Raw genomic sequence first — 26,863 nt, 5'->3', positions numbered from 1 at the left:
CTCTCGTTTTCGTCTCTCTTTATTCTTATCTGTCGCCTTGTTCTATCTGCACGTGCTTTTCTCTCGGCTGACTCGTCCCTCCTCCTGCGATCTTCCTCTTTGCTCCTGTGTCCTCTCACGTGTCTCTGTGCTTCATGTGCTACTCTCTAATGCGCTATTTCTTAACATATTCCACTCCCTCTCTCCCCCCTTTCTCTCTCCTCCCCCCTCTCTCCCACTCTCATTCTCTCTCCCTCCCTCCCTCTCTCCCTCTCTCTCTCTCTCCCTCTCTGAGAAGCCATCGAGCCTAGATATCCACCCCCGACCACTCAGAGAATCCGTCGGGAGCGAGAACCTTTACTGCGAACTATGAATTATAAACGATGAACTGCAATGTTGATGTTGATGTTGACGATGATGTTTCAAGTATAAATAAATAAGTCGATAGAGAGGCAGAGAGCTAGAATGATACAAAGAACCTCGTTTTTTTTTAACATCTTGATTTACTCCGCTGCCGCCCCCCCCCCCCCCCCTTCCTCCCAATGACTTTCCCAACATCTCTCCTTCTAATGGCGTAGACTTGTTCCCTTGTCCCCTCCCCTTCCCCCCCTCCCAAACCCTCCAAGACCAAAGAAAGAAAGAAACCCGGAAAGGAAAAAAAAGTCAAATTTCCCCCAACATGTCTAGGCGCACACAAATCTCAAGGAAGAACTGAACTCATGACTTGAAGTCCTCAAAAACCCCCTCGGGGAGACTAACGACCCCACACACTCACAAAAAAAGAGAGGGAAAAGGAAAAGGAAAAAGAGAAAAGAGAGGGGGGGAGAGTCGAGAGATGTGAGGCTGTGAAGAGAATGAGAGAATAAAAAAGGAAGGGCAGGGAGGGAGGAGGAAGGCTCTGCTGCCGGTATAGACTGAGTTGTTGGTTCAAATCAATCAAGCAGACTGCTCCCGACGACGACGATTGAGAACCTTGACCACGCCACGGCTCATCACTTTCCACGATGACCATTGGTCGCTACAGTGTTTTAGCAGATATCTCCGCTGGACCAGGGGAATAAACCCTAGGCACACTCGATATTGCTTGTTGGGGTCACCGGCATCGTCGTCTTCGTCGTCACTATCCCGAGCCTTCCGCTTCCGATGTTGCGCGCGCTCATAGGGTTCCTGGAATTCGGGCCACCAGATGATCCAATCCTCATGCAGTCGCCGCGTCAGGTGGATCTGAAATTCCAACGCATCTCGAAATAGGTCGTTCAGCGACCTCCGGATCGAAGCCATTTTCAGCGATTCTTGGAGGCGCGGTGATGGGCGAGACATCTCCTTGCGTGGCTCGCGCAACGGCAAGCCGTAGACATCGGGATCCCAGAACGTCCCCTTGTCCAAAGGCTCCTTGCGGAGCACAATGTCGATATATGCCAGTAACATGGCTCCCATGTGATGCGCTTCAGACTCGACGGTGTGGATCACGTTGGAATTTAGATGCTCGTTCCATAACCGTCGCCGTACAGCTTCTCCGAGTTCTGGGGCAAATGCTGCAGAAGAAAGTGATTAGACTCACGCGACGAAGCTTCGAACATGGAGAGAGAGAGACGAACATTTCTTTATGACTGATTCAACGACACCTTCACCAAGCTCGGCCAGCCAGGCCCTCGGATACACTGCAGGTTGAAGGGCCCACTTTGTGACAGCCTTGCCAATGAATGATTTGAGAAAATCGCCCACCGAGGTTTGGGTTTGCAGAAAAGCGACGACTGCCTCGGCTTGGCGGTTGGCCTCATCATAAAGTCTCATTCCAAGCATGCCAGTTATGATGGCACGGCACTCGTCAGGATATTGAAGTCTCGTGTCAAGGATGATGGGTTGGCTTTGTGGTATATCCGAAGCCTCGAAATAGAAGCAGATGATAGATTTGATCCGGGACTCAATACCTGACATGGCCGACACTATCAGCTTTTCTTGCAGTATGTCGTCTGTGATGGTGTAGATATCACGGTCAAAGGCATTCATGTCAAAAAAGGGACCCTCTTCACTGTCCGCTTCGCCCCTCATCAGTACCGGAAGTTTGGAGAAATCGGTAGAGGCGTTTGATCTTAATCCAGGGCCTGGGAGCTTGTCCTGTTGAATGGGAGCCATGTTATGCGTGCGCCCAGTGGATGGCATATCGTTCCCAGATGTGGTTGATCCGACACCTCTACGACACCAAAAGCCAAAGAAGTATTAGCACATGTCAAGCACTAGACTTGGAGAGAGCTTGAGGCCAAGGTCACGGGTCTGGGAGCAGCATAGGAATACTAACCTGGAGTTTGGGTTGGGTTGGCGCTGATCATTTTGGGGCTCTGGCTCCTTGGCCGAGCCATTCAGAGGGCTCTTCCGTCTCCGATCCACTCGTTGTTCTCGAGTGCTGTGTGCTTGATCTTCAGGGCCATTCTTCGTACGGCGGCGTTTATCTGCTCGCCTAGGTCGTTCATCGTTGCTCGATTCATAGTCGTCTGTGGTGGCGGTTGTGCTTCGATTGCCTTTCTTCTTGAACGAAGCGAGCTCGTCTTTGGTGTACGCTCGAGCGACAGGTTTGTCGTGGAGCTTGTCCCAGTCAAGCGCCTCGATGCCGTCTCTAAAGAAAGTCTCGACGGCGGACGACTGGCAACTCTCAAGTCTGTACTGCCACAGATATTTGATTCGTTGTTCGACGTTGGACACCAAAAGTCCCTTGGAGAAGGATGCGTTGTCTTGAAATTTGGTACGAAGACACTTGACCAGTTCCGTGAGTGCTTGTGTATAGTTCTGGATCAATGCGCCTTGAGGCCCTTTGTGGTCGTCAATCCATTCGACGAGGGCTCGTTGAGCGAGAGGTGGCCAGTTGATGGACTTCGTCATGCTGGATATCGTGAGAGACTGGGGTGTTTGTTGCAAATTTGCGAAAACAGAATGGAATGCGCCCGGGGTTTGGGATGAGTAGGATTTATATATCGTCAAACAACCAAGATCTAGCAAACAAGGAGAGCTTGTGGAGCCTGCAACAACATGTTTGCGGTGGCATTCTGTGGGTTCTTATACCGGCTTTCAAGGGGGTCCGGGCCAATCCTTGGTGCATTCCATTTCTGACCAGGGTGGCGGCTGGTTGACAGCTGTTTTCAGTGTTTGTTTGCGGAACCTTGCCTGCCACATTCCAGACCCCGGCTCCATGCTTCTGTGCCCACCGGGAGCAAACTTCAGATGTGCTTTTGCTGGCGCTTGGGGGGGCCCCCATCCCCCGACAATCTTGCAGAAAGCATGGCAGCGATAGGATTGATGAGGATCCCACTCCGTGGTTGCTCAACAAGCCCAAAGATGTTGTCGTATCGTAGGAAATAGAGAGCCTGACGTGGTGATGCTAGCGGAGCAGCGCCCACAGAGTCGCGTCGTAGTGGGCGATGTGTACGAAGAGTGATGATACCACTCTGCCCAAATCGCCACTTCTGTCAGGAATCCCCTTTCTTCCTCTAGAGTTAAAAGAAGCCATGCTCAACCAATGCCGTTTGCTGCCGCGTGTCGATGCATGTCGACACCCTAAACCATCCACATAGCAAATCCTGTGGTCATCGCACCAAAGGAAGCAAATGTTCGGTAGCAAACCCATAGCAAAGAACAAGAGAGATATGATCAGTCTTGCTCCAAACCAGGGGTCAGGAGTCCTTCTATCTTCAAAGTTACATTTCACCTCATTGACATGGGCACGGCATCGTATGCCTTTTGACCTCCTCTTGTTTTCCATCCGTACTCAACCGTCCATACTCAACCAGGAATGTCTACCACAGCGATCCCGGCGTCGACAATGACGCCAACAGACGTCCGAACGATGATCAAGAATTATCCGCGGAGTCCCGGTTCTGGAATCACCCTATTATTAAGTCTCGATTTCGGGACTGTGCACTCCACCGCTGCGGTTCAGATCGTGCAGGAGTCCTGCGGTTCGGTATCGGGAAACGTCAAGTTCCGGGAAGAACTCCTTGTCGGCATGCGACAGCGGCAGAGTCACCGCGTGCCCTCAAAGGTAGCCATTACATCCCGGTGTGCCAGAGCACTTGGCGAGCCGAAACGGTGTGTGTTGATATTCGGTCACGCCGTCGATAAGGCCCTGGAGGACGGCAGGATCGCCAATGAAAATGTGTTCGATCTGTTGAAATTGTTCCTGTTCCCCGAATATGCCAGCGACGACAGCGCAACTGCCGGCGATCGACTGATGAAACTGACCAGAGCAAAGCACGATGCTCTGATCGAGAAAATTGCGAAGGTTCATGGTGGGAAGGTCTTGTATAGGGATCGCCTGGATGAACCTAAGTGGGAAGTCCATGACATGGGAGATATCGTTGTTGCTTACCTACATTTCATTTGGCACGGCACTCTGTTAGAGGTTGCTCACAAGTACGACATCGACACCGACAACCCGAACCCCATGTTCGAGAACCTCTGCCAGATCTTTGCAAACAAGACGCACGTCGCAGTATCTGTGCCCACCGTGTGGCAACGGGAGACGCAAGAGCATTTCTTGAACCTCTTGGGTCGCGCCGGATTCCCCGGCTCGACCGCGGTCGTCTCGGAAGCAGTCTCTGCGGCCATAGGCTACCTCAACAAGATGTCGGAGTTCGAAAGCCACACAGGCGAGCCAGAGAACATGATTGTTGCAGATATTGGTGTAAGATGCCCAGACTCCGCACAAAAGTCGTCAAAGGGTCCCGGACCTGGGTTTTCATGAGAATGTATTGACCGCTGACGAGAAAACAGGGAGCGACCCTAGGTGTGGCTGGAGTCAGGAAGTACTTTCGAGATGGTCTGGCCCGGTTTGGGGAAATCGTGCCTGAAAAGGGCGCGATCAACGGTTCTCTCCTGGTCAACCAAGCGATTAAGGATCACCTCGACGACAAAACGAATCGCCAAACCTTGAAGACTGTCCTCAAGCACCTCGACTGGGAGGAAGACGAATGGTCCCAGCACATCAAATATGGCATCGAGGAAGCAAAAAGACTCTTCGAGAACACTGATTCAGCGTGCTTGATACCGTTGCCGGGTTTGGGGCGGGTACGTGATTTAGAGCCTCGGATTTGCCGCAGCCTGCTCCCAGGTTCGCAACTCACAGTCAACGGGTTGATCATCGGCAACGACGTGCTGACAAAAATTCATGACGAGTGGCTGAAGGAAATCGTCGACGTTATCAGAGAATGCCAGAACGATTTCCAACAGCGCTATCCCAAACAACCGCTCCCTCCTCTCAAGCTGTGTGGATGGGGTTCTTTGCCACGTTATGTCTTGCAGAAGTGCACAGGCGTCTTCCAAGGATTCCCGGTCACTCTTTTGGAAGATCAGGTTACTCCTATCGTCGCGAACGGAAATTTGGTGACATTGCTTCGCGCAGACCTGTTCTTCGAAGTACCGGCTTGCCGCAGCTATGGCATCAGACACGACATACCTTGGCAAGATGTCGAGGAGGCCCATCAACGAAGGTCGGAGTTAGAAGAGGCACGGACGGATGATGGGGATTACCTCCTCGACCGTGCTCTGTGGGTCGTGGAAAAGGGTCAAAGCCTCATCCATCCGACAAAAACATTCACTGTGCAGAGTAAGAAACGCTTGTCGGCGAGCGACATGAAACGGGCTTTTCCATTCGAGTGGATAATTGACATTGTTGCGAGCGATTCGCTTCACGTCGGCTCTACCGACAAATATGTGAGCGTCTCACAAGCACTTGCAGCCAACACAATTCAGATTGTTGGAGAATACTCAATGAAAATCCAGCAACAAGACTGCAAGATCAAAGCCATTCGCTGGGACCCGGCTTTGCAAGAACCGGCGTATATCGAGTTCGAATTTCGGGTGAGGGTGGATTGCAGCAAGATCCGCCCACATGTTGAAATATCGATACCTAGGAGCAACGGGATATTCAGACAAAAGTTGACGGACCCCGTGAAGGGGGAAAGCGAGCCCTGCCACGCAATTTCAGCTTCTCTGGGGTCTTTCCTCGCCCACACCACTTTTCAAGACAATGAAAAAGCTCGGCTTGATGTTGAGGAAGAACTCAACGAGCAGGACAACGAGGCAAGAATGGATACAGATTGATGATTTCTGTGGGCAGAGGGAAGAGCCAGGCGAGGGGAATGACAGTTGGGTGGCAGGACAGGAAGGATTGACGGGTGTCACCCACGGTGTTGTTATTGTTGGAAGTTGGTTGATGCCAAGATTGCCAAGACGGCCGTGCCCGAGATCAGCGAGGGAAGCCGCGGACCGTGGAGAAGGAACATGCGAGGACATGCAATCCATGGTGATAGAAAAAAGGACACTGGGACGGATGAATCTGCGTTTGATTTGTATTCTACCTCTATCAATGTTATGGTACGGAGTTCCGAATGGTCCTTATTGGATTTTGTGCAAAGGCGCAGCCCTACATAGATACACCTCCAGAATTCCGCAAGCCATGAGAAGCACCGCGTCTCAGATGCATCGGTTGGCTGTTCTCTGCATAGGGCGAGCCGCAGTGACGGGGTATCCATCTTACCGGGCCAACTTCTGCTTCGTGCATCAAAGGGACGACAACTTGGCAAGAACGAGACGAGACGACGAACTCACCCCACGGTATGTGGCAACTCCAAAAGGTCCAGCCAGCCTCCCGACGAAGGGAAACAATTCCAGGTGCAATACGTGGCTCGAGTGAGGGGCCATCAAAGCACAACAAGATGTGTACAGTGGGACAGACACAGGTAGACCAGAGCTCTAACATATCCTCCGCGTGTCAATCATTCAGAAGTCCACAAGTCCCTCCCAATGATGAAGGATCAAATGTGGAAGCGTTTGTACCCTTCCACCAGCCCATCTGCTCTTTTCGTGATTGCCGCCCATGCTGGAACATAATGCATCGCCTCGTCGAAAGCTGGTATGACCCCGTTCCTGTTTGCGTCACTCCATAGACATACCACTCGACCGGATATTGTGCTGTTGTCCCCCGAGATCTTGGAATGGTACAGATTGATAGAGTCCCTTGACTCGTCAGGAGTAGCAATCGGGTTGTCCCAGCTGACGTCCACAGTCCAAGCCCTCCCCCATGTGCGGCTCCACAGCCTGATCTCTTGACTACCACCTTCAGGCACAGGGGGGAACCGTGCGTCCCTCGACGCCTGCCCAGTTACGTGGAAGTCTGTGATCGGTGCCGTCTCAAAGACGAGCTTACAAGCACGAGTGTTTCTCCCGAAGACCACGAAGCGAGCTTGGTTCTTGCCATCACTGTTGTTCAGGCGCGTGACGTTGAAGCTGAGCCAGCTGGCGTACTGTTCCTTGGGGGAGATAGCAGTAGAGTTTTTGACCACAATGGGGGGGATGCCCGGCCACGAACAGGTCTGCATGTTGCCATAAATCAAAGCGCCCGTGGGTACACAGGTGATATGCTCTCCGGCGGAACTGGGTATGTAGTTGACAGCCTGGCGAGTGTACGGCGAAACTCCGGTCAGAAACACCGTGTTGTTCCCTGCTTCTAGGTCCACTTGTTGTTGAAAAAAAAGCTTCAATCTATTGTCCGTGGAGAAAGGAAATGCGGTAAGGTTGTAGATCATGGTGCCGACAAAGACGAGGAGAAGGAACACAGGTATGTGCCAGGTGAAGCGGTGCAGAATAGGCGTGATTGGGGAGAAGAGGATTATTGTGCAGGCAGCCACCATAATGTACAACAGAAACATGGAACTTCCGTCCTGTCCTGTCTGGTGAAGCCCTTCGGTTAGTAAGAGGCCAATCTGACCGACGACAACGAGGTTGATGGGAACAAGGACGAGGAGCTGCAACAGCCATAGCCAAGACCATTGGGATTTGCTCCAATCGGGCTCTTCGATCGCGTCAGTTTGATCCTCGACGGCCGCAATGCTTGGATTCGGTTCTTCTCTCCCTTGTCGGTATCCCCTTCTCAAAAGACTCGACCTCTCCGTGGGTTCACCGTCATCATTGGGGGTCGAATATTCTGCAGCCTCTTCCTGCCCGCTACCTGAACCGGTATGGCGCTGGGACGGCTCGTCTTCGCAATCGAAACGCTGGCAATACACCGATTTCTTGGGCAGGGAGAATAGCTCCAGGTAGGACAACCATGTAGCCAGCCAAACGAGAGCGGCATATATGAGGACAAAGTATATACCGACGAGGTGGAGCTGTTCTTCAAACACCGTTGCAACGACAAGGAGCACCCACCACGCTCCCCACATCCATGAGAACCCATATACGCGAGTGAGAGAAGAGGGCCGTGTGTAGTCCGCAGCTCGGGAGAAGAACCACGCGACAAAGACAAAGGAGGAAATCATCATGGCCCACACTGCCCACTCACTGCTGTGGGCGATGTATTGATTTTCCTTGAAAATCAGGTATGCCAGGGCAATTGGGACCGCACAGGCTACAAGCGAGATGAGCGGGAAACGGAAAAGGCCACGCCATCCGTAGAGCTTGATCCTCTCGTCTCCACTCGATTGATGAAGAGGTCGTGATGCGGAGAAAAGGTAAAATTTGTCGACTCGATACAATAGAGCAATAGTGAGGAGGAGTATCACCGGTCCAACAACAAGCAGAGTCACCGATAGAGCAAAGAAAGTGTGGGCTTTCAGGATAGCAAACGTTCGCCCGAATACATCGAACCAGAGTGACGGACCTCCTGGGTTGTGCCCTGGGTCTAGGTTGGTCGTCAGCGACGTCGATGTCAGAGCTTCCGTCGTCGCCACGGCCGCGGATAGCATGTGCCAGAGAGACCCTTTCCCTGTGTGGCGCGAATCATCTTGGTCGGTATGATATCTTGCCCTCGGTCCAATGAAGGCAACGTCCAATCCACGGTAACCTAGCTTACCATTGAACACGACGTAGTCTGTTTGACTCCTGACCAACCCTCGATTGAAACCATCGGCCGAGGTGGACGAACCAAATGGGTACTTGGACTGGGCGTAGGCTTTCGTGACGGCTTCGTCGGTGCTTCGAAAAAGTGCAGCCCGGCCCCCTGCACCCGCTCCCTCTAGATTGAGGAATGAGCTCACAATCATGGACATGGGATGCTGGCTAAAGACATTTGCTCCATTTAAAAAGTCCTCCTCGCCGTTGTTCAGGATGAGCACCACTCCATTTTTCGGTGTGTTTGCGGGTGTCGTGAAGTATTTGAGTAGTTGCAACACGCAGACGACTCCGACGCCGTCGTCTGTAGCGCCGAAACCCGTAGAGACACTGTCATAGTGCGCATTCACCAAGACTGCATTGCGTTTGGATGGTTTGCCCTCCGGATCGAGCCACCATGTTGTTTTGTCATCTTCCTTTCCTGGTATGTAGACGATGAGGTTGGTGCCCTCGAAGTAGACCGACACGCCCGGGCCAGACAGAATTCCAGCGGAAGAAAAGGTGAGATTGGAGGTATTGTCTTCGAAAATGTATGGAGCAGCATTGTTTTCTTTTGCAATGGACTTGATCCGTTTGAGGAGCCACTCGTGGACTTGGTCGTTGCGACGGCTGTTGTAAGGATGGTAAGACGCAGTGAGAAGCTGCAGGTCCAGCCACGCTTCTGTCAGATTAACGCCATGGATGGGAGTGGGCGAGGAGGGAGGGGACGGGACAGTCGTATGGACGATGAGGAGAGCAACAATAATAATGAGGTAAATAGTCGACGTGATGATGGTGACAGGCCAACGAGTGAAAGCGAAAGGATTGGAGAGCCTCGCCATGGCAGACGAAACACAAATCCAGCGGTCAAGGCATTAGGGAGAAACTAGTCAATACAACCAATTCATGAGGCGCGGAAGGGAGTAGTTAGTAGTTAGGCGAACGCGCAGGCCGATGTAGAAGGAAGAGAAAACCTATTATGAGGTTCTCAAAAGAGGCGCATTGGAGGGTTTATGCTCCCCGCGCGCTATTACGCAGGACGAGCTCTGCACATGCAAATCATCCTTGCAGGCAAGCTGCTCCTCGAGCAGCCAATAGTAGACTGTTAAAATGCCAAGGCGCCTTGTCATATTTGGCACTAGCGGGGTGTCTTGGGAGGCCCCAGTCCATCCTTGTGATACGGCGGAGCATTTGTTGGCCTGATTCCGCTCTTCTTTCTTGGGTGTAACAGCCACTATATAACTCTGAAGGAGAAAATGGTAGCACAGCCGATATGTAAAGCTAAGTTTGAGAAGTGCTCTGCTATCCAAGCCCTCGTCTATGTTCTTGTTTGATACTCGTCGACGCTTCTACATTGCAATAATCCTATCGTATCAACACTAATTCAGGTTGGTCTCGACGTAGAGCCGAGAGAAGAGTCGTTTTGCTAGCCTCGTCCTCCAGGCTGACCGACGAATTCAGCAGCTCGATCTACCTCACTTGCCACGGCGGAATGGCATTGAGTGCCGTGTGTGCTCGCTGACTGCTCAGTGGTACTTTTCTACCGATACTGATTCGTGGTCTGGCCGAAACCCGACGGACAAGGTCCAACATATCAAGCTTTGAGATATAGCGATTAACAGCAAGCCAAGGATGTTCCTCGCCCGGCGCCGCACCCTTGCCCCGACTCTGTGAGAGTAAAGCACGCCACCACTTCCGGCCGATCAATTCCTCCGAACAGATAAACAGGCCAGGACCCAGATAACAAGACGATGAGACCGATAAACCCCCGCCAGGAACCCCCCAGTGTTTTCAGCCAGGGTGGTGTAAAGGATGAAATTAACCAGTGGGATAATCTTGCAATGTTTCCCATTGTGCCGCGCCGTGGACAATGGATGTCGATTGCTCTGGAACAGCTTTCTGGGGAGGGAGAGAGAATCCTAGGGCTGAGACGGCACGCGAGAGGCTGTCATAACTCGAGGCAAGAGAACAATGTGGGCGAAGACTTTCGGATAGACACGAAGCAGCCAAAGAGTACCACGGTCGAAAGCGGATAACGGCGGAGAGGTTGGACGCCTCAATAAAGACCTGTTCTTCTATGGTTTCTGCTTACCCCGACACGACACGAACTCGGGTGGCCAGGCGGGACTTGCTCGCGCCAGGGACATAGGTCATGGACGTGACATCTAGCGCTATCACTGAATCGTCACTAAAGCCGTGTCTAGTGGTGACCAGTACGGGGGCTGCTGGTATCTAGATGGTCGTCAAAGACAGGCTGTCAACCGTGTTAGAGAACGTGCGAGATCTGAAATGCGTGTATAGAAAACAGGACGCAACTCAAACCTCAACCAAACAATTAATCCTGTCCATATGTCTCCACAAGAATCACGTTCGGCTCCGACCCACCGAAGTCCCATTCGACACGAAAGCTGGGGTGGCTTACTTACCGTATCTTTTCCCAAGCTCTTCACGTACGAGCACGTCTTTTTCTCGGGACGTTTGGTGTGTCCCCTCAAGAAATCACCCAACACTTGGTGGGCCTGTTGAACCGCAACGTGGGCCCCCGGACCAGTTGCTATTCGCAGGGAGCATTTCCCCATGTCTGTGGGCAGAGCCTTTTTGGGTCAGCATGGCGTCAGCATGGCGTCGGCAACCAATGACACGACCATCGATGCTTGCTCTGTTGTTTGTTTCTGAGCCACAGGATCTAGAAGCACCGTGGCGCATCTTATTGTCCAAAGGGACATCGACTGGTCGAACGCGGCATCGTAGGTCGGTGGTTTTATTGGTATCCATCTGGCAAAGAAGCGGAGGGACTCTGAATACTTAACTCCGAAACGAGTGGTGCGGTATTGCTTGTGATATCGCGGGCGAGGACCGTTGATTGCGCTCTACCAGGGGAGGTTCCTCAAAGCAAAAAGGTCGGCGTCTACATCCCTTATCCCTTTTACGCATCTCGAAAGGAAGCATCATCGAAGATGGACACCAGCACCCTCTGCAGATGATCAACCTCAGATCGTGGAGCGTGACGGAAGTCGGTATATTCCGCCGCAAGTGACGACACCTTTGCACTCCCAAACAATGGGACAGCTTCGGAAGATGCGTGGCCAGCCACTGCGAAATCCCTCGCGCAATACCCGGGTCGAAGATAGAAACATGTCTCTGATCTGCAACTAAAGGGCAGGGTCAAATATAGAAGACTCTTCGTCCGCTTCCATGGAAAGTGTATCGATGCGGGACAAGGGCGTCGTGGCAGCCATTGTGTCTTTCATCTTGAGCGCTGTGGACTGGCACCTTATTGACGGAGGTCCGAAGTTGGGATCCGTCAATGCATGGTGTTTCTTGTATCGTGTGGAAGAGACGAATCCAGCTATCTGACAAGCGAAGTCTCTGTCTCACGGGAGCCTTGCCGCGCAACATGATACCTCGGTTGGGTGATCCGAATGGAGCGAGAAGGGGTGTAAGAAAGCTTTCTCAAAAGCTCTGATGCGAGCTCGGTAACGATACTATGTTCTATCGGAGGCGCTTCCGCGTATGCCGCCCGCGACCATGCGTATAGGTGGCATGGAATAATTCGACAGCGTAGATGAATCGAGCCATAGAAACTCCACTTCGAAGCGACGGAGTCCGGTCCATGAATGGTCACACCTCAGTCTGCCTATCATTTCGGTGCTTAACAAGCAGGCGACGTCATGAAAAAAACCCAGACTGCAGGTACGGTCGTGCTCTCAAAATAGCTCAGCCTGGATGAGGGAGAGAAACGTGGTCGTACTTACAGTGGCAGCTGGAGTACATCCTTGCCATAGTTTTTCGGCATTCAGCCGCAGGAAGGGAGCGGCACAGACCCTGAGAAGCCTTGCTCCCACACCCGCATAAAACAGAGCGGTGGACATGGAGATCGATCCCGAAGTGTGGAAGTGTCTGGGGAAAATCGATGGAATTGGGAACATCACCCGCCACGTTCCAGTCCAGTTTGCAGTCAACCTTGTGCGATCCACAGTTATGTATGCTGGATCCGGCATTTGAGCACTGGAGCAAAGCCATGACTGCCACGTATGCCATTAACAGAGGGCTTCGGGTGATGTTTGATATTTTGTCCCTCCATTGCAACCGAACCAGGAAACGATTCTCCCCTGACAATATGTCCCCGGATCAACATCGCTGCTGCCACAAAGACACGACGACACGGCAGTCAAAGTCGAAGATGAGAGCCTCTGCCCAAACTCAAGCCACAAGGCGTTTTCAGCGTGCCTGCGAGTGGGGTGATCAATGGACCAATCTGACAATGTACTATATATACATACAGACAGGAAAGGGCGGCAAAATGACAGCCAGATTTGCTTGGCACTGGGAATGACTCTGCGGCTCGCTGCACTCTGTAAGCACGGAATGGCAGTGGACAGGTAGGAGTGACCACTCGCAGAATGGCCGTGGCCAAGTAGCAGAGGGCGATAGAGCTCATCAAGAAGGAGAAGAAGCGCTGGCTGAGACGAAGGGAGCGGGAAGGAGTTTGAGGAGACGTCGGAGAAATTTTTCCTATGGTCGGACGGAAATTCACCGAGGCTCCGACATGCCGATGGTGCTGGACTGCCTGCGCTGGACTGCGTTTCGATTTGTCCTGCGCTGGTTGATCACGAACCTCGTCTCTACCAATCCATCTCTCCATCGCTTCATCCGTATCCGTCCACCCTTCCATCTACCCCATCAGACGTCAAGTTTGGCCTTAGTCAAACTCTTTGCCTCTTGGAGTGCGTGAATGCGCCCTTATCAGATCACAACCTGCATCATCACCCTTTGCCACTCGAATTCGTCCGTGCAGCCACCAGGCAGTAGCCCACACTCCGCTTCATAAGGCGTAAACCACTCATGTTCTTACATCCTGGTCGACCGCGTTCCCTCGGACTCGCCCAATCATGCGGCTCCATCTAGCCTTATTCCCGTTGCGGTAGCTGAGGAGCCCCCCTTCTGAAGCGACTACGAACTCCTCACCTTAACAGTGTCGCTTCCAATCCTCGCAAATCGAAAGCTATTGCGACGCGTCATTCTCTGGCCGCTCTGCTTCGTCCTGGCCCTGTCATATTTCCTCCGACGTACATTTGTCGGAGTCTTGGGAGGTAGGAAACACCGATAGAATTCAAAGGGGAAAGTATAAAGGGTACCTGGGAGAAGCATTTCTTTCACCTGACTGTGATTTCCGAGACCAAATCTCGTGGCCCGCTCTGTTAACCACTTGCTTCTTTCATTGTGTTGTTTTCAAAAACAGATTCCCCCAAGAGATTTCCTTCCATTACAGAGGATCTCACACGACTACAGACACTCGACATGGCCATGCATATGCCAACACTGTTGGCCCCCAACCTCTTCTATGTAGCCTCGTCCATCCTGATTGGCTCCACTATTGTTACATATCTCTTGAAATTCATCAAGCTCGACCTCAAACCCTTTCTGTCAACAAAGCCTGGCAAGGCCCTTGAAGTCAGCCTCCAGACCGCCTTTGAACGCTTCTTAAATGTACTATCCGTCTCAGACCCCCTCAGTCCTCCAACAAGCCCAACCACCATGTCTTCACGAGGCTACTTGGAGAGCATTCCCTACCGCCGTGGGTCTCGTCCCGAGGTTGAGGGCATTAGTAGCCCCATCCAAAAGACGCAACTTCCTCCGTGGGAAGAAAAGGACGTAGAAGACAGTCTGCGCAACCTCATCATCGATATTCCATCCCGCTACCCCCAGTCCACCTACCTAGGCCGCTCTACCTTTGAGCCCGAGTCCCCAATCTCTCTGTATGCCCGCCACCGCGTCTTCGACGAGACCAAGTATTACGGAGAGATCCTCAGTGCCAACACTGAAGACGGTTTCATCCACTCGACACTCCACCCCAGTGATGTCAAGATTGTTATTGAGAAGGGCTGGGGTCAGAGACATCCTCTTTCCGGCCGCGTCGGATCTCGATTCATGCGCCTCTTCAGCGCAAATCAGCCAAGCCATGTCGAGGGTTCTCAAGTTCTGCTCTACGCACCCAGGGATCAAGACGACTTGGAGGTTATTCAGAATATCATCAACGCGGCAGTCTGGTGGGTTGGAGGTATCGACAACAGAGTCGACGCTGAGAACTTCTGAGCCATATACGACATTCCTGCTCGTGGGATTGCTATGACATATAATTTACGACGGAGTGGAGAGGCGCTTGAATTCACGGTACAGCAGGACAATCTTTATTCCATGGCGACGAAGGCGTCAGGCCGGGGAACGGAAGTGAACGAAACCGAACTGGTGCTGAAGCCTTTTCCTCGTCCAAGAATTTTGAGGCCGAGGGAACTTTTGCAGCTCGACACGCACGCACCCATCTGTCCAGCTGTATAGGAGCGACGACAACAAACCACAGATCCAAAATAGAGACAAAGCCTAGAGAAATCTTTACAATTGCCCCTTGCGATGCATTGAGTGGCTCACGATGAAAGAAGAGAACCTTTTTAGCACTGTCTCCATACGTGTGTGTACCTGTGTACCTGTGTACCCGTTGGTGCCTTGCTGCATCGAGTCCAGTACCGTAGGCACTATATTGTACTGTACTGTACTATACCGAGCGCCATGCTGTACATCTCTCTGTACGTGCAAAACGGTCCAGGGTAGTCGTTTACAGGCATGTAATGTGAAGCCGCGAGCCGCGAGCCACGGGTCAAAGTACATAGGTAGGTACAATACCTACGAGGTACGAGGTCCATTATATATTACAATTATTATACACGCCCGTAAGTACCTAGGTACCTGGGGACCCGATGGAATCGGACCGCCGTACCGAGGTGCACGTACATGTACGTGTACGTGTACCTCGCGTTCCAGATTTAGAAGAGTGCCTGACTAACCAACTTACTTGCCTACTCGCCTGCTTGCACCCCTACCTGGGTAGGTGCTTAGGTATTTGCAGTAGGTGTCTGCCGCGCACACATGTATGCGTACACGTACACGTACACGTACGAGGTACTCGTACCTGCATGCCAGGCCGCGAGGCTGCAAAGGAAGAAAAGAAGGAAAGAACGCTCTGCCCCTTTATCTGGGATTCCCCCCCCCCCCCCCCTTTTTTTTCCCCCTTTTTTTTTTCTCAAAAAAAAAATCCCCTTGCCTCACTTTCATCTTTTATCGTTTATCGTCTACCTTTTACCCTGTTGATCATCTCTCTCTCTCTCTCTCTCACACACACACGCAGACAGATACAGATACAGTAACAATTTCTTTGCTTACTTGCTTTTTTATTTATTCACTTGCTTATATTTGATTTCCCTCTTTTCCTCCCTCCCTTCCTCCCTTCCTCCCTTCTTCGTTCTTAGGCTCACCCCCAAGCGCAACAGGGGGCGCTCCTCACCTACATCCTGTCCGGGCGTCTGACTCGATAGGAATAGGTTGCGCCTGGCGATGGAAAAGTAGCGAGGCCGTTGGTTTTTTTGGGGGGGAGATGGGACGAGATGGGATGGGATGGGATGGCTTCTTTGTTGTCCGTACGGCACGAGCACTAGGATGGGACATGTGGATAAGTAAAGAAGTACCTTGTAAGTACGGTATACCTGGTAAGTAAGTAAATAGTCCGTTCTGCCACGGTCCAGACCAGCACAGACCAGACCAACCCAGGCTGTGTGCTGTATGGAGCTGTCAGGTTCATCCTGAAGTCGAGTTGCTGCTATACCGCCGCAACCTGCCACGCCACTCCGCAAGCTTCCACTGGTACCGATCGATGGGTTGTGCCAACCTCGCTGCAGTGTCTGTAGACCGCCATATCAAATCCGCACAGCACATAAAGTCCATGACCATCCCATTTCGTAAAAGAGCATCCGTCCCACGCCTGACCCTGTCACCGTTTCACGTTGTTCCCATGTGCTAGTAGAGACTGGACCTCGCCGCTCGCTCAGTAGTACGTGGCATATTTGGAGGTGCCGTTCAGGACCTGGACGAAATTCCGCGCGATGATCCGGTCGGTTTGCTCGCTTGAGTTGAAAAGTGTAAGAGTTAGTCTTCCTCTACCAAAAAGGACATCAAGCTTGGTAGTTAAACTCTTCTCGAATTGCTCGCGCTCACATTCACATTCACATTCACAATGCTAGCCACTTACAACATGTTCCTCGAAAGAGCGGGGCAAAGTGAGAGGAGGATCAGAGATATGAGATGGAAATTGAAGATGGAGAGATGGGGGGAAATAGCTCACCTGGGATGCAGCTCGTCAAACCACAAATACCCATCCGAATTCGTGCCATTTTGCCTTTTCACGCACGTCTTTTGGTCCACGGTGCAGTGGTTCTCGTAGCCCCAGACGCTCTCGCCGCCCTGGGCCACACCGGTCCCGTTCAGGTACTGGGCCGGGGAGTTGTAGACGTCCGTGATGAGCGCGTGGGTGTCGAAGAGGGCGAAATGGGCACCCGGGTAGCGCTTCGCCACCAGGAGCTCGTAGGGGGTCTGGTACTTGAAGACGTTGTTGACCGTCGTGGTGAACTGCCGCATCGTGTACGCGATCTCGGTGTGGTTGGCCGGCTTGTTCGCCCAGTACTGGTTGGCGCCGACGCCGTGGAGCGTGTCGTTGGCGTACAAGGGAGCAAGGTCCAGTGGGGCCGTGTTCATGAGCACAAAGTGCCGGGCGCCGCTGGCGTAGAGCTTGTCGAACACGCTGTAGATGCACGATGTGTAGTCCGAGAGCACCTTGCCGGGGACTTGCGAGTCGGTGATGAACGCCCACACGCCGAGGTCGTTTGTGCCGATCCACAGCGCGTAGACGGCGTCCTGAGCTGTCAATTTGGGCGAAAAGAGTTGCACGGCGGGCGTGGAGTTGACTCGCGTCGCTGGGATGTCGGCGATGAAGGCCGGGATCTCGTACTCTAAGACGGAGGGGAAAGGCGCATTGATCGCAGGGAGCCACCTAAATAAGAGTATCTGGTCAACGTACCGCCTGACAAAGCACACCACTCTCCGGGTCCCAACACGAACCTTGGCGTGATGTTGTTGGAGCACACAGCGCCCGAGACGGCGTAATCATAGAGCGTCATCTGAGGAGTCCACTGGCCCTGCACTGTCGCTCCGGTATACTGTACGACGTATCTGGGCCAAGTTCTGCCGCCGCTGGGGGCACTGAACGTCTCTGGGAGCAAAGCGCCGACAGGCGGGGCAGAGCCATTGTGATTGATGAACCATCCCAGGCGAGACTCATCTGTATAGCTGTCGCCAAAGGTGATGAGAGAGTTGAAGTTCTGAAGCGACCATGGTTTGTTGCTGCTCTGACGGGGGACAGCTGTGCTGGTGGTCGATGTGGCCAGCAGAGACACGCCGAGGGCGAGAAACCCAGCGTGAGAGTAGAAGAATTTCATCCTGAAAGTACACTCCACCTTGGATCAGTAGTAATTCGCCCCCCTTGACACATTCGGAAGAGCAGAAATCGCTGGCGGAGAAGGGTTTTTATACCCGTCTTCTCCTCCTCTTTTACAGAACTGCACCTAGCTCACTCTGGCTTCGACCTGGGTCAACGTCACGGGAAAATTTCACAAAATCCCCCATTTCCAACGCGGAGGATTGTCGGTAGGACAGGTGATCCGGGAACAGAGAAAGCGGCATCGTCGTCCAATGACGATAGATGGTGGACACAACCACCAGGGTGGCGGCGGCGCGGTTGAACGGTAGTGAGGAGGGTTGGAGGAGACGGGAAAGCTTGATTCCACGCGTCATTGACGTTCGAGCCTCGACAGAATTGGAAGTTGATGTTCACGCCTTGCTGGATGGGGTGAGTCGAGGTGGTCGAGTTATGCCGGAAATCAGCCTGAAAGGATGTTCGCCTCATCCCCCGCAGTTGTTGTGGGCAAGTGGAGGTGCGGAGGATTCCAAAACAGGGCCGGACTCGTGATCCTCCTCTTGTCGTTCCCACCAGTTACAGATTGACGGTAAAAGGAGATTCGATCGCTTGAACCTTGGTGGAAGAGATGGACCTAGAATCCAAACCAACAAGGCGCAGGCGTGAAAGGAAACGAGGCTGTCAGCCTTGCGAGGTCTTGGCGAGCCCCCCTAACCTTGAAATCATGAGCAACGAGACAAACAGAGAAGCGTCCAAGGGTCAGGGAGCGGTATTTATTGTCTGTCAAAAAACTGATCCAGAGCAAGAACGTGATGGTCACTGCAGGGAACCCGAGCCTGGTCAATAACCGCCACTCCATATCGCCTTTACTTATCTGGTGAACGAGAATCCGCCCCTTGATGCCTCACTTTTCCTCAGCCAGCTTCCGGGCTTGGGCAGCCGTGATACGCTCTCCCGTCCTGTCATAGTGCTTCGAGGCCAGGATCTGCCATTTTTTCTTGTCGTAGTTGTCGGCCCACGCTTTCAGACTGTGCGGTGATGAGCCAGGTTTCTTCGCTTTCTCGTCCGCCTTCGTGTCATCATCCTGGCTGCAATTAGTGCCGCGGGTTGGGAAACAGTATTTGTTTGCTTGAGCATACCTTCTTGTCAGACTCGGTGCTGTCTTGCTTCTGCTCCTCTGCCTTCTTTTCCTCTTCTTCCTTCTTGGCTTTGGCAGCCTCCTTTTCTGCTTTCCTCCTCAAGCCTTCCTCGCGGTTCCGCTTGGCTTTCTCCTCTTTGTCTGGAGCTGTTTCCTTCTTGCCTTCGCTCGAGGTATTCTTGTCGTCCGCTTCGGGTCGGTGGCTGATATGTTTCCAGCGTGCCTTGAGCTCACCCACGTTCTTGAAGTTGGTGGTTACGGCGAGGATCTCCTTCCACTGCGCTTGCGGATTCTCGCCTTTCATGCGTAGCAAGGTCCGGTCGTCCTCGGTAAGCTCAGAGTCATCCTTCTTGTCTTTTGACGGTGTGTCAGCATTGCCGCTTTTGCCGTTGTTGTCCGTGTCTTTGGCATCTTTCTTGTCTTCACACTTGCTGTCCTCCTTTCCCCTGTCCTTGACGTGAGCCTTGCCGCAGCATGAACACTAAACCAATCATCAGTACCTGCTACTCGATACAGAGCCCCTCCAAGATGTAGGATGTGAGTCTTTTGTAGCTGGGGCCTTTACCGTCTTTGGTTTTCTCGGCTTTGGATCGGGGACGCCCTTCATGGCGTCCCAGATGGACATTTTGATTGGGACTTGCCTGCCATCCGGCTTGGTGTACCACACTGTGAAAGACATGGTGACAACTACTGAGACACTTCTGAGTCGAAGCGCGAGTGTTGAGTGACCTAGACGTGCGATAGTTGACGGAACTGAAAAGCTGACAGAGGCGTTGGATGAGGAACACACGGGGTCGTGAAATGGAAAAGTTTACTTGTAGCCTCAGAATCTTATCACATGTGTCTGGCAGATCCATCCGAGTGAAGATGGTGTCACTTTGCTCATCGTGTTATGCGGAAGGCATGTTATGATCAGCCAGCACACATAGCCGATAGGAAGTGCCAGACGGCCGCCAAGCTATGTTGACCTTTAAGTCATCCCTTGGGCGACAGTTGGAAAAGTAGATTTCCCTGGCCCATCGGATGCATCTCTTGTTCATCAGAACTGCGGACAACCTCGTTGTTGTAGAGCTGGAGTATGAGTACCGACGTCGAGATTCAGTCTTCCGGGGCATTTTTCTCTGGCTCTACTTCCACAGCTTCTGTGAATAAAGCCTTTGTCTGCCGGGGGCATGAGGAAAGGGTGAGGCACGGCTTGGAACTTTTCGTCAAGAACCGGCCAAAGAAGTCGACCGTCTCCTGACGCTTGTAGAGTTCGGCGCATTCCAGGGCTGTCTCCCCGCAAGAATCCATGATATCTAATCGGCGCCTTTCCAGATACCCGTGCCTGGCTTCGGTATGAAGAGGAGTGCCGAGGCCGAATGGATATTGTAAGTTAGTTGAAGGTACGTCGTTCTGATACATAACCTCGTTGATCGGCACGCCCTTGTCGACGAGATAAGCCACGACCTCGACACGGTCTGGTAGTTCACGCCCTGTGGCATAGTGAATTAGCTGTCCTTTATAGATCGAACTGCTAGCATTGGGATCTGCGCCCTGAGAGAGAAACCAAGCAACCAAGTCTGCATTCTCACAGGCAAAACTGGCCGTTTTTAGAAGTATGACTTGATCTCAAACGTCATAACTTACGCCAGTAGTGGCGGAGTTGACCATTTCAACTGTTCGTTGATATCCTATCCACGCCTGAGGAATGATTCGAGTAGAGCCTAGTCATTATTATCGGCGGCAATTTTAGCAAGGAAAACAACTCGGGTAAGAGCCTTAGTTTAGAAGGCATTCGGTAACAGCCCTTTAACGATTCCGAACTGCATTGAATAGACTACTCGCTGAGTGTGTAATCCAGTAGTCGTCGGAAGGGATACCGCGTAACTGATCGAATATGTACTGCACAGTGGATAGATCTCCTTCTGTCGCCGCCTTTTCCACAACATTGAGGAGATGACGATCGGGAGGTGATGAGATGGTAGGCTTCACCACCTTCTTCTCTCCCAGGCCAGCGGTGAAGTCAAAGACGTCCTCGAGTTTGTAGGGAAGAGAGAGACTTTTCCCAATCCTCGATCTTTGTCGGATCCAGAGCATACACCAGTACCGCATTCTGGACCCGGTCCCAGTTAGCCAGGAGTTCGTTGAAACGCCGATCCACGACAAAGCCTTCAGTGGTATGTAGATGAATGAAGCTGGTGTTGGTTCCGTCTCTATCTTTGTATGACCGGACGGGCATGGCAGGCCTGGTCCCACCTCCACGGCGCAGATTTGATCACAGTTGCTTGTACGGATATGAGTGGTTGTGATTGGACCAAGACAAAACGCCGATATAAGCTAACACTGGTCTAGCTATATTTGTTTAGCGGCCGACGGCCCGCCCGCTCAGAGGCTCAAAGCTACTCGTTTTGTCTCTTGGCCGTTATACCCATATGGCTCGTGCCGCCCTCTTTGCGAGCGCAGACCCCAGGACGACCACTGCACCACCTATTACCCGTCGCAGGAGGCCACCCTGACCCTGTTGTTGGAATTCTTGTCATCGAATCACTCGGGCGGAAAGTGATCGAACATGAGATATGAAGGCTACATTACATCTTGTTGGGCGGTTAGATAAGGCGTCAGGTAGTACAGGCAACTGCTCCGAACAGCACCTACCACTGTGGCAGCCAAGACATCGATATATCCAGTACCTTCGGATCCTACCACTTCACCCCCTTTATACGTCTGCAGCATTATACGATCTTCAGACTCTCCACGGGAAGACTTCTCAACTCAATTGCAAACCTGTAGCTCGTGGCAGCCACTGTCATCAGTGACCACTCGGCTGAAACCCCGAACCATGGCGCAGACTATCTACCAGCATGCGCAAACCAACGATCGCACCGTTCATGTCCCAATGAATCGAGTGGATATTGCGTTCTGGTCACGAACTGACTATCTTTATACCGATAGTCTCAACGGATGCACTGCCGTCATCATCATCTCCCCGCACGCTGGTATTCTCGCACATATTGCGCCAAGACCATCAGGCGCCGAGCTCAATCACGTCAACGCTGAAGATGGCGATCGAAACCTCCGCGAGAAGATGCAACAGGTGATTGATCTTTACAACGCGAATAGGCAGTACTTCCAGGATGCGAGGACTCGTGTCGTCGTGGCCGTCTACCGGTATGCTATTGCATTACCAACCACAGTCAATACGATAGACGCCATCCTGAACCATCTCAGACTTCCAATCAGAACCAACCACTACGAGGTCCTTGAACCTAACTCGCAGCGTCCCTTTGGTCACACATATATTGTTATCGCTTCTCGAGGCTCTGGATATTGGCCCACGCTGTATGTCAACGAGCGGACGGTTGAATACCTCTGAGCCAGCCGGAGTGGCAAGGAAGACCTTGGTTGAATCATAGCCCACAGAATGGAGCGAAACTCTTGGTTTCCGGTCGACCGACACCGTGCAAAGACGTTTCGGTCTGCATTTGTACCGATACATACCACTCCACGATCCGTCGGAGAAGCGGACGTTTGAGCTGGAGAGCCCTGCTTCATTGCCAACCGACTGTATCCGCTTCACCGTGACATTGAAGATGATCGGCGACACAGAACGAACCACCTGTGTGCCTGGAGAGAGCCATTGGAAAGCCCGTGCTTCAAAAAGAGTGCAGGGACGACCGGTCTAGCGCTGGAGTTGGTGAGGCTACCCAGCATTTCATCGACACGAAGTTCTCCGGCGCAACAGACCCAATAGACAAAGTCTATGCGCTGTTAAAGAAGGAGAGGGAGAGGGACAGGGAGAGAGCGAGCCTAAACAGGTGGTAGTGGTGGCGTTCCAGACACTGCACAAAAAGAATACAGGCCGAATTCCTCTGGATCGATCACCCGCATCCACAGGGCCACATCAACTAGCTACAACCCGTTATTTGCTGCGTAACATCGATGGCCAATCTTATTGCACACCCCACACCAATTACCTGCCGGCTGCTACCTACCGGCTACCAGCCAGCATGCATGCATGCTTGCATTATTCCACAGTGATGCCATCAGACTCTGGCGGTCCCTTGTACGCCTTGCGGGCATAGATAAAGTACCAGACGGCAGAGATGAACATGAAGCCGACAAAGACGACGCTGGCATAGTTCATGGTCACGACCGTGACGGGCAGCGCCGAGGGCATGCTGAACAAGACGACCTCAAAGCTGATCCAGCACAAGGCCACGCCGTTCGCGATCGGCCCGATGATGCGCCCACAGTTCCACCGCGCCGTCGACACTTCGCGCCGCCGGTGCAGCACGCTGATGGTGATGGGGATTGCGTACGACACGGCCAGCCCAATCACGCCGACCGACACAAAGGCCAAAAAGGCCGATGATGACCCAAGATAGATCAGACCGAGCAGCATCTGCACCACGGTGGTGAGCATCAATGCGTACACGGGCACGCCGAGTCCACCGTTGACTTTGGACCAGACTCGAGACAGTGGGATGGCATCGTCCCGAGCAAACGCCCACGTGCATCGCGATGCCGCCGTGGTGATGCTGATGCTGCAGAACAATGTGATCATCAGGACGAGGAACTAGATACTGAGTTAGCGACAGCGAAGGTAAAACATGACAGGAGTCTCATCCCGAAAGAGGGTAAAGGAACTTACAATGAGGCCTAGTCCCCCTCCCGGTGTCCCCATGACCGTGCTGAAGATGTACGGGAGCGCCTGGCCGTATGGCGCCGCAATGATATCTTCCAACGGAGGCAGGGTGAAGCAGATGGGCAAAATGAAGAACAAGCCAGCGAAGCCCCCCACGGGCACACAGAGACTGATGGCTGTCGGAACCTTGACAGTAGGATTTGCGCACTCTTCCGCCATGGCTGAGATCATCCCGATAGCTGAGAATGTGTATGCTGCAGGCAGCAGCCCGATGAAAAAAGTGAAACCTCCCCAGCCAGAGAAGGACTTGTCGTAATGGCCGAGCGCGTAGCTTGCGCTGTGTCTCCCGACATCCGCCTTGACCGAGAGTGCGATGAGGATGATCAGGATGCTCACAGCTGTCCAGGCAGCGCAGATGGTGTCGACAACGGGCAGGAAGCGATTCGCAAAGGTGCAGATGAACAGCGTCATCAAGCAGATGGCGTAGAAAATCAAGAGCAATTGCCAGTCCTTTGCCACCCAGTCGGGATGATACATGGCCACGCTCGCCACAATGAGCGACGCGAATCCAAAATTGACCGAGAGGGCTAGTTATCTCCAGTCAGCTACTCGACTCAGGCAGATCCTTCAGGAAACCGCAGGTTCTAATATCGTGGACTTTCATCCCAATGTTCCGGGCATCTTGAAAGCCGCGCCTCCTCCTCCTTCTCCATCCATTGATAGAGGAAAACCGAGGAACTGAACACAGACAACGGCATCGAGAGAAAGGCCAAATACTTACTGATTGTCCAGTTGCCGATCAGCCACGTCCACCCCGTGATGAACGACAGAGTCGTCTTGCCCCTACTGGCCAGTTGAAAAGACCAATAGTACGGTCCAGCCGAAGTGGGATACCGCGACGCCAGCTCGCCCAAAGAGAGAGCAATGCATTCATCCAGCACGAGAACGACGATCCAGCCGACGAAGATTGCCAGCGGGCCACCGCCGTAGATTGCTGAAATGAACGGACCACCTTCTCCGTATGGGATGGCGGCAATGGCCAAAGACTGAAACAACAGCGTAGCCATGGATCGATTGCGGTTCAGTTCTGGCTTGTAGCCCAGTCGGTCCAGCACAGTGATATCATCGATGCTGCCGGCTCGAAGAGAGTTCTTTCTCCCATCGATGACGGGGACCTCCATCTCTGGAGCGGCCTTTTCCGTGTCGACAGTCATGGCGGCGGTGATGATCTGGAGGAGAGAAGGGCTCTGTCCGAGGACGCACCGGAATGGTTGGAGAGAGAGAAAGGACACGAGGAGGATAGAATTTATGGATTGATAGTTTCTGTCGAGGCAAGGGCGAGCTGGGCCCCTCTTATTGCGCTCGTCCACCTTCCATCGGCCGAAGATGCTGTCTCGATCCAATAAAGGAGTTTGCTAGTCTCTGAAGGAGGCGGAGGCGAGACTCATGAACCGATTCCCGAAATCATGATCCTAGAATAATATGGGAGGGGGTGTATGGTGAGCATGCAACAACAACTGATAGTAGCGCGATAAAGCATTCCGTTTGATATGGGGGACTGGGAAACATACCCTCTTTGGGCTTAGACGGAGTGGATGCTTGATTACCAGCCTTCCCCCTTGGTGTCCGTTGACTCGATGGTCCCCCAGACTAAGCTCTTATCAGCACCCAATCATTGCTGGGGGAAGGGTTGCTTAGCCCCCTCCGTCTTGGGATAATAGCTATCTTGAAATCCGGGTTGGTGAGAAGCCTGACAACACGACAGGTGTCATTGCTCTCGAGAGGGAGTGGAGAGGGGGGGGTGGTCCGCGTCCCCTCGTGCCGAGTAGTCCTTGCTAAATTTCCTGGAGAAACCCCGTCGGCCATGATGGAACAATGACACCAAGGGCACTGTCCGCTAGTGCAGAGGCGCCGTCGCTGTGACCCCAAAAAACCATCTGTCACGTCCAACAGATGCAGGTACCCAGGCAAGGGTATTGTAGGTCGACTAGCACGACCGAGCCGGTCAAGCACCGACGGGGCATTCTTGGATCTCGGAAACTGTGGAGAAGGGAAGGCGACAGCGAGGTAGAGCCCTAGCACCGTCCTGATACAGACCAGACCCCAGTCTAGGAGCCTACCCGCTGCCCAGACCGTGGGCTCGATCCGGCAGATTGCAGGCGAGAGATAAGGCAAGAGGCAAACAAGGATAAGAGAGACTCCGCCGCAGCCTTGTGAAGCTAGGTATTCTCATTGCGAGATTCAATTATTGTTGTTGTTGTTGTTGTTGTTTGCCTCCCTTTTTTTGTTTTCCCCCTTCCTATCGTCCTCGGGTTCGCCCCAGTGTGAGGTCAAGGGGTTTTCGCGTTTCCGTGCCATGGTCGTGGTCTCAGACGTCCAGAGGGCCTGGGAGGCCTGTGATCGGACAGACACGGTCTTCATTCTGGTCTGTACCGTCTTCTGCTGGCCCATCATTCCCGCTGTTGGACTCGGCTACAGCGGGTATTCCACGCGACGGAGTGGCCTTGCCTCGTTCATCCCAGCTGTCTTGACCGTCTGCGTCTGCTCCATCCAGTGGTTCATCGTCGGCTATGCCCTTGCCTATGGGGATGGCCCCGGGGGTGTCATTGGCGACCTCAAGTATGCCTTCCATCGAGGCGTGCTGGCCGAACCTGTCGGGAGTATTCCGGCCGTACTGTTCAGCGAGTTCCAGTTGGTGTTTCTAGCCACAGTCTGTGCCATTGCCATTGGAGGCGCTTGTGAACGTGGTCGCATACTTCCATTGATTCCTTTCATCTTTGTATGGTTCCCCCCCCCCCCCGGCTTCCCTTTTGACAGCTCGATTCCTGCCCACTAACCATATCCATCCAGCTTTGGTCCACCTTCATCTACTGCCCTCTTGCTCACATGGTCTGGGGCGGAGGTTCCTCAGTGAGCTTTGGGGTGCTTGACTTTGCTGGTGGGACGCCGGTACACATCT

General features: G+C 52.9%; 9 protein-coding genes across 9 annotated transcripts; 4 read left to right on the top strand and 5 right to left on the bottom strand.

Annotated features, from left to right (window-relative positions):
- Window positions 1-915: 915 nt before the first annotated feature.
- Window positions 916-2,856, bottom strand: AYO20_11605 (hypothetical protein; the record flags this gene model as incomplete). Its single annotated transcript, XM_022649851.1, has 3 exons — window positions 916-1,514; window positions 1,578-2,173; window positions 2,279-2,856. The coding sequence occupies 3 exons, from the start codon at window positions 2,854-2,856 to the stop codon at window positions 916-918; spliced, it is 1,773 nt and encodes a 590-aa protein (XP_022494182.1).
- A 907-nt stretch (window positions 2,857-3,763) lies between these two features.
- Window positions 3,764-6,072, top strand: AYO20_11604 (hypothetical protein; the record flags this gene model as incomplete). The annotated part of the gene is made up of 2 exons (XM_022649850.1): window positions 3,764-4,654; window positions 4,744-6,072. The coding sequence occupies 2 exons, from the start codon at window positions 3,764-3,766 to the stop codon at window positions 6,070-6,072; spliced, it is 2,220 nt and encodes a 739-aa protein (XP_022494181.1).
- A 713-nt stretch (window positions 6,073-6,785) lies between these two features.
- On the bottom strand, window positions 6,786-9,680 carry AYO20_11603 (hypothetical protein; the record flags this gene model as incomplete). The annotated part of the gene is made up of 1 exon (XM_022649849.1): window positions 6,786-9,680. The coding sequence occupies one exon, from the start codon at window positions 9,678-9,680 to the stop codon at window positions 6,786-6,788; it is 2,895 nt and encodes a 964-aa protein (XP_022494180.1).
- Window positions 9,681-14,139: 4,459 nt separating this feature from the next.
- On the top strand, window positions 14,140-14,934 carry AYO20_11602 (hypothetical protein; the record flags this gene model as incomplete). The annotated part of the gene is made up of 1 exon (XM_022649848.1): window positions 14,140-14,934. The coding sequence occupies one exon, from the start codon at window positions 14,140-14,142 to the stop codon at window positions 14,932-14,934; it is 795 nt and encodes a 264-aa protein (XP_022494179.1).
- A 1,780-nt stretch (window positions 14,935-16,714) lies between these two features.
- On the bottom strand, window positions 16,715-18,161 carry AYO20_11601 (hypothetical protein; the record flags this gene model as incomplete). Its single annotated transcript, XM_022649847.1, has 3 exons — window positions 16,715-16,793; window positions 17,012-17,716; window positions 17,785-18,161. The coding sequence occupies 3 exons, from the start codon at window positions 18,159-18,161 to the stop codon at window positions 16,715-16,717; spliced, it is 1,161 nt and encodes a 386-aa protein (XP_022494178.1).
- Window positions 18,162-19,043: 882 nt separating this feature from the next.
- Window positions 19,044-19,956, bottom strand: AYO20_11600 (hypothetical protein; the record flags this gene model as incomplete). Its single annotated transcript, XM_022649846.1, has 3 exons — window positions 19,044-19,223; window positions 19,279-19,758; window positions 19,843-19,956. 3 exons carry the CDS (start codon window positions 19,954-19,956, stop codon window positions 19,044-19,046), a joined length of 774 nt encoding a protein of 257 aa, XP_022494177.1.
- A 2,142-nt stretch (window positions 19,957-22,098) lies between these two features.
- AYO20_11599 (hypothetical protein) lies at window positions 22,099-22,632 on the top strand (the record flags this gene model as incomplete). Its single annotated transcript, XM_022649845.1, has 1 exon — window positions 22,099-22,632. One exon carries the CDS (start codon window positions 22,099-22,101, stop codon window positions 22,630-22,632), a length of 534 nt encoding a protein of 177 aa, XP_022494176.1.
- Window positions 22,633-23,283: 651 nt separating this feature from the next.
- On the bottom strand, window positions 23,284-25,118 carry AYO20_11598 (hypothetical protein; the record flags this gene model as incomplete). The annotated part of the gene is made up of 3 exons (XM_022649844.1): window positions 23,284-23,835; window positions 23,911-24,491; window positions 24,686-25,118. 3 exons carry the CDS (start codon window positions 25,116-25,118, stop codon window positions 23,284-23,286), a joined length of 1,566 nt encoding a protein of 521 aa, XP_022494175.1.
- Window positions 25,119-26,260: 1,142 nt separating this feature from the next.
- AYO20_11597 (hypothetical protein) lies at window positions 26,261-26,818 on the top strand (the record flags this gene model as incomplete). The annotated part of the gene is made up of 2 exons (XM_022649843.1): window positions 26,261-26,683; window positions 26,753-26,818. 2 exons carry the CDS (start codon window positions 26,261-26,263, stop codon window positions 26,816-26,818), a joined length of 489 nt encoding a protein of 162 aa, XP_022494174.1.
- Between the last annotated feature and the right edge of the window lie 45 nt (window positions 26,819-26,863).

Source organism: Fonsecaea nubica (genome assembly GCF_001646965.1).
Source record: "Fonsecaea nubica strain CBS 269.64 chromosome Unknown Scaff170, whole genome shotgun sequence".
Taxonomy (NCBI): domain Eukaryota; kingdom Fungi; phylum Ascomycota; class Eurotiomycetes; order Chaetothyriales; family Herpotrichiellaceae; genus Fonsecaea; species Fonsecaea nubica.
The sequence above is the reverse complement of the archived record's forward strand: the minus strand, read 5'-3'. Positions and strand labels throughout refer to the sequence as shown.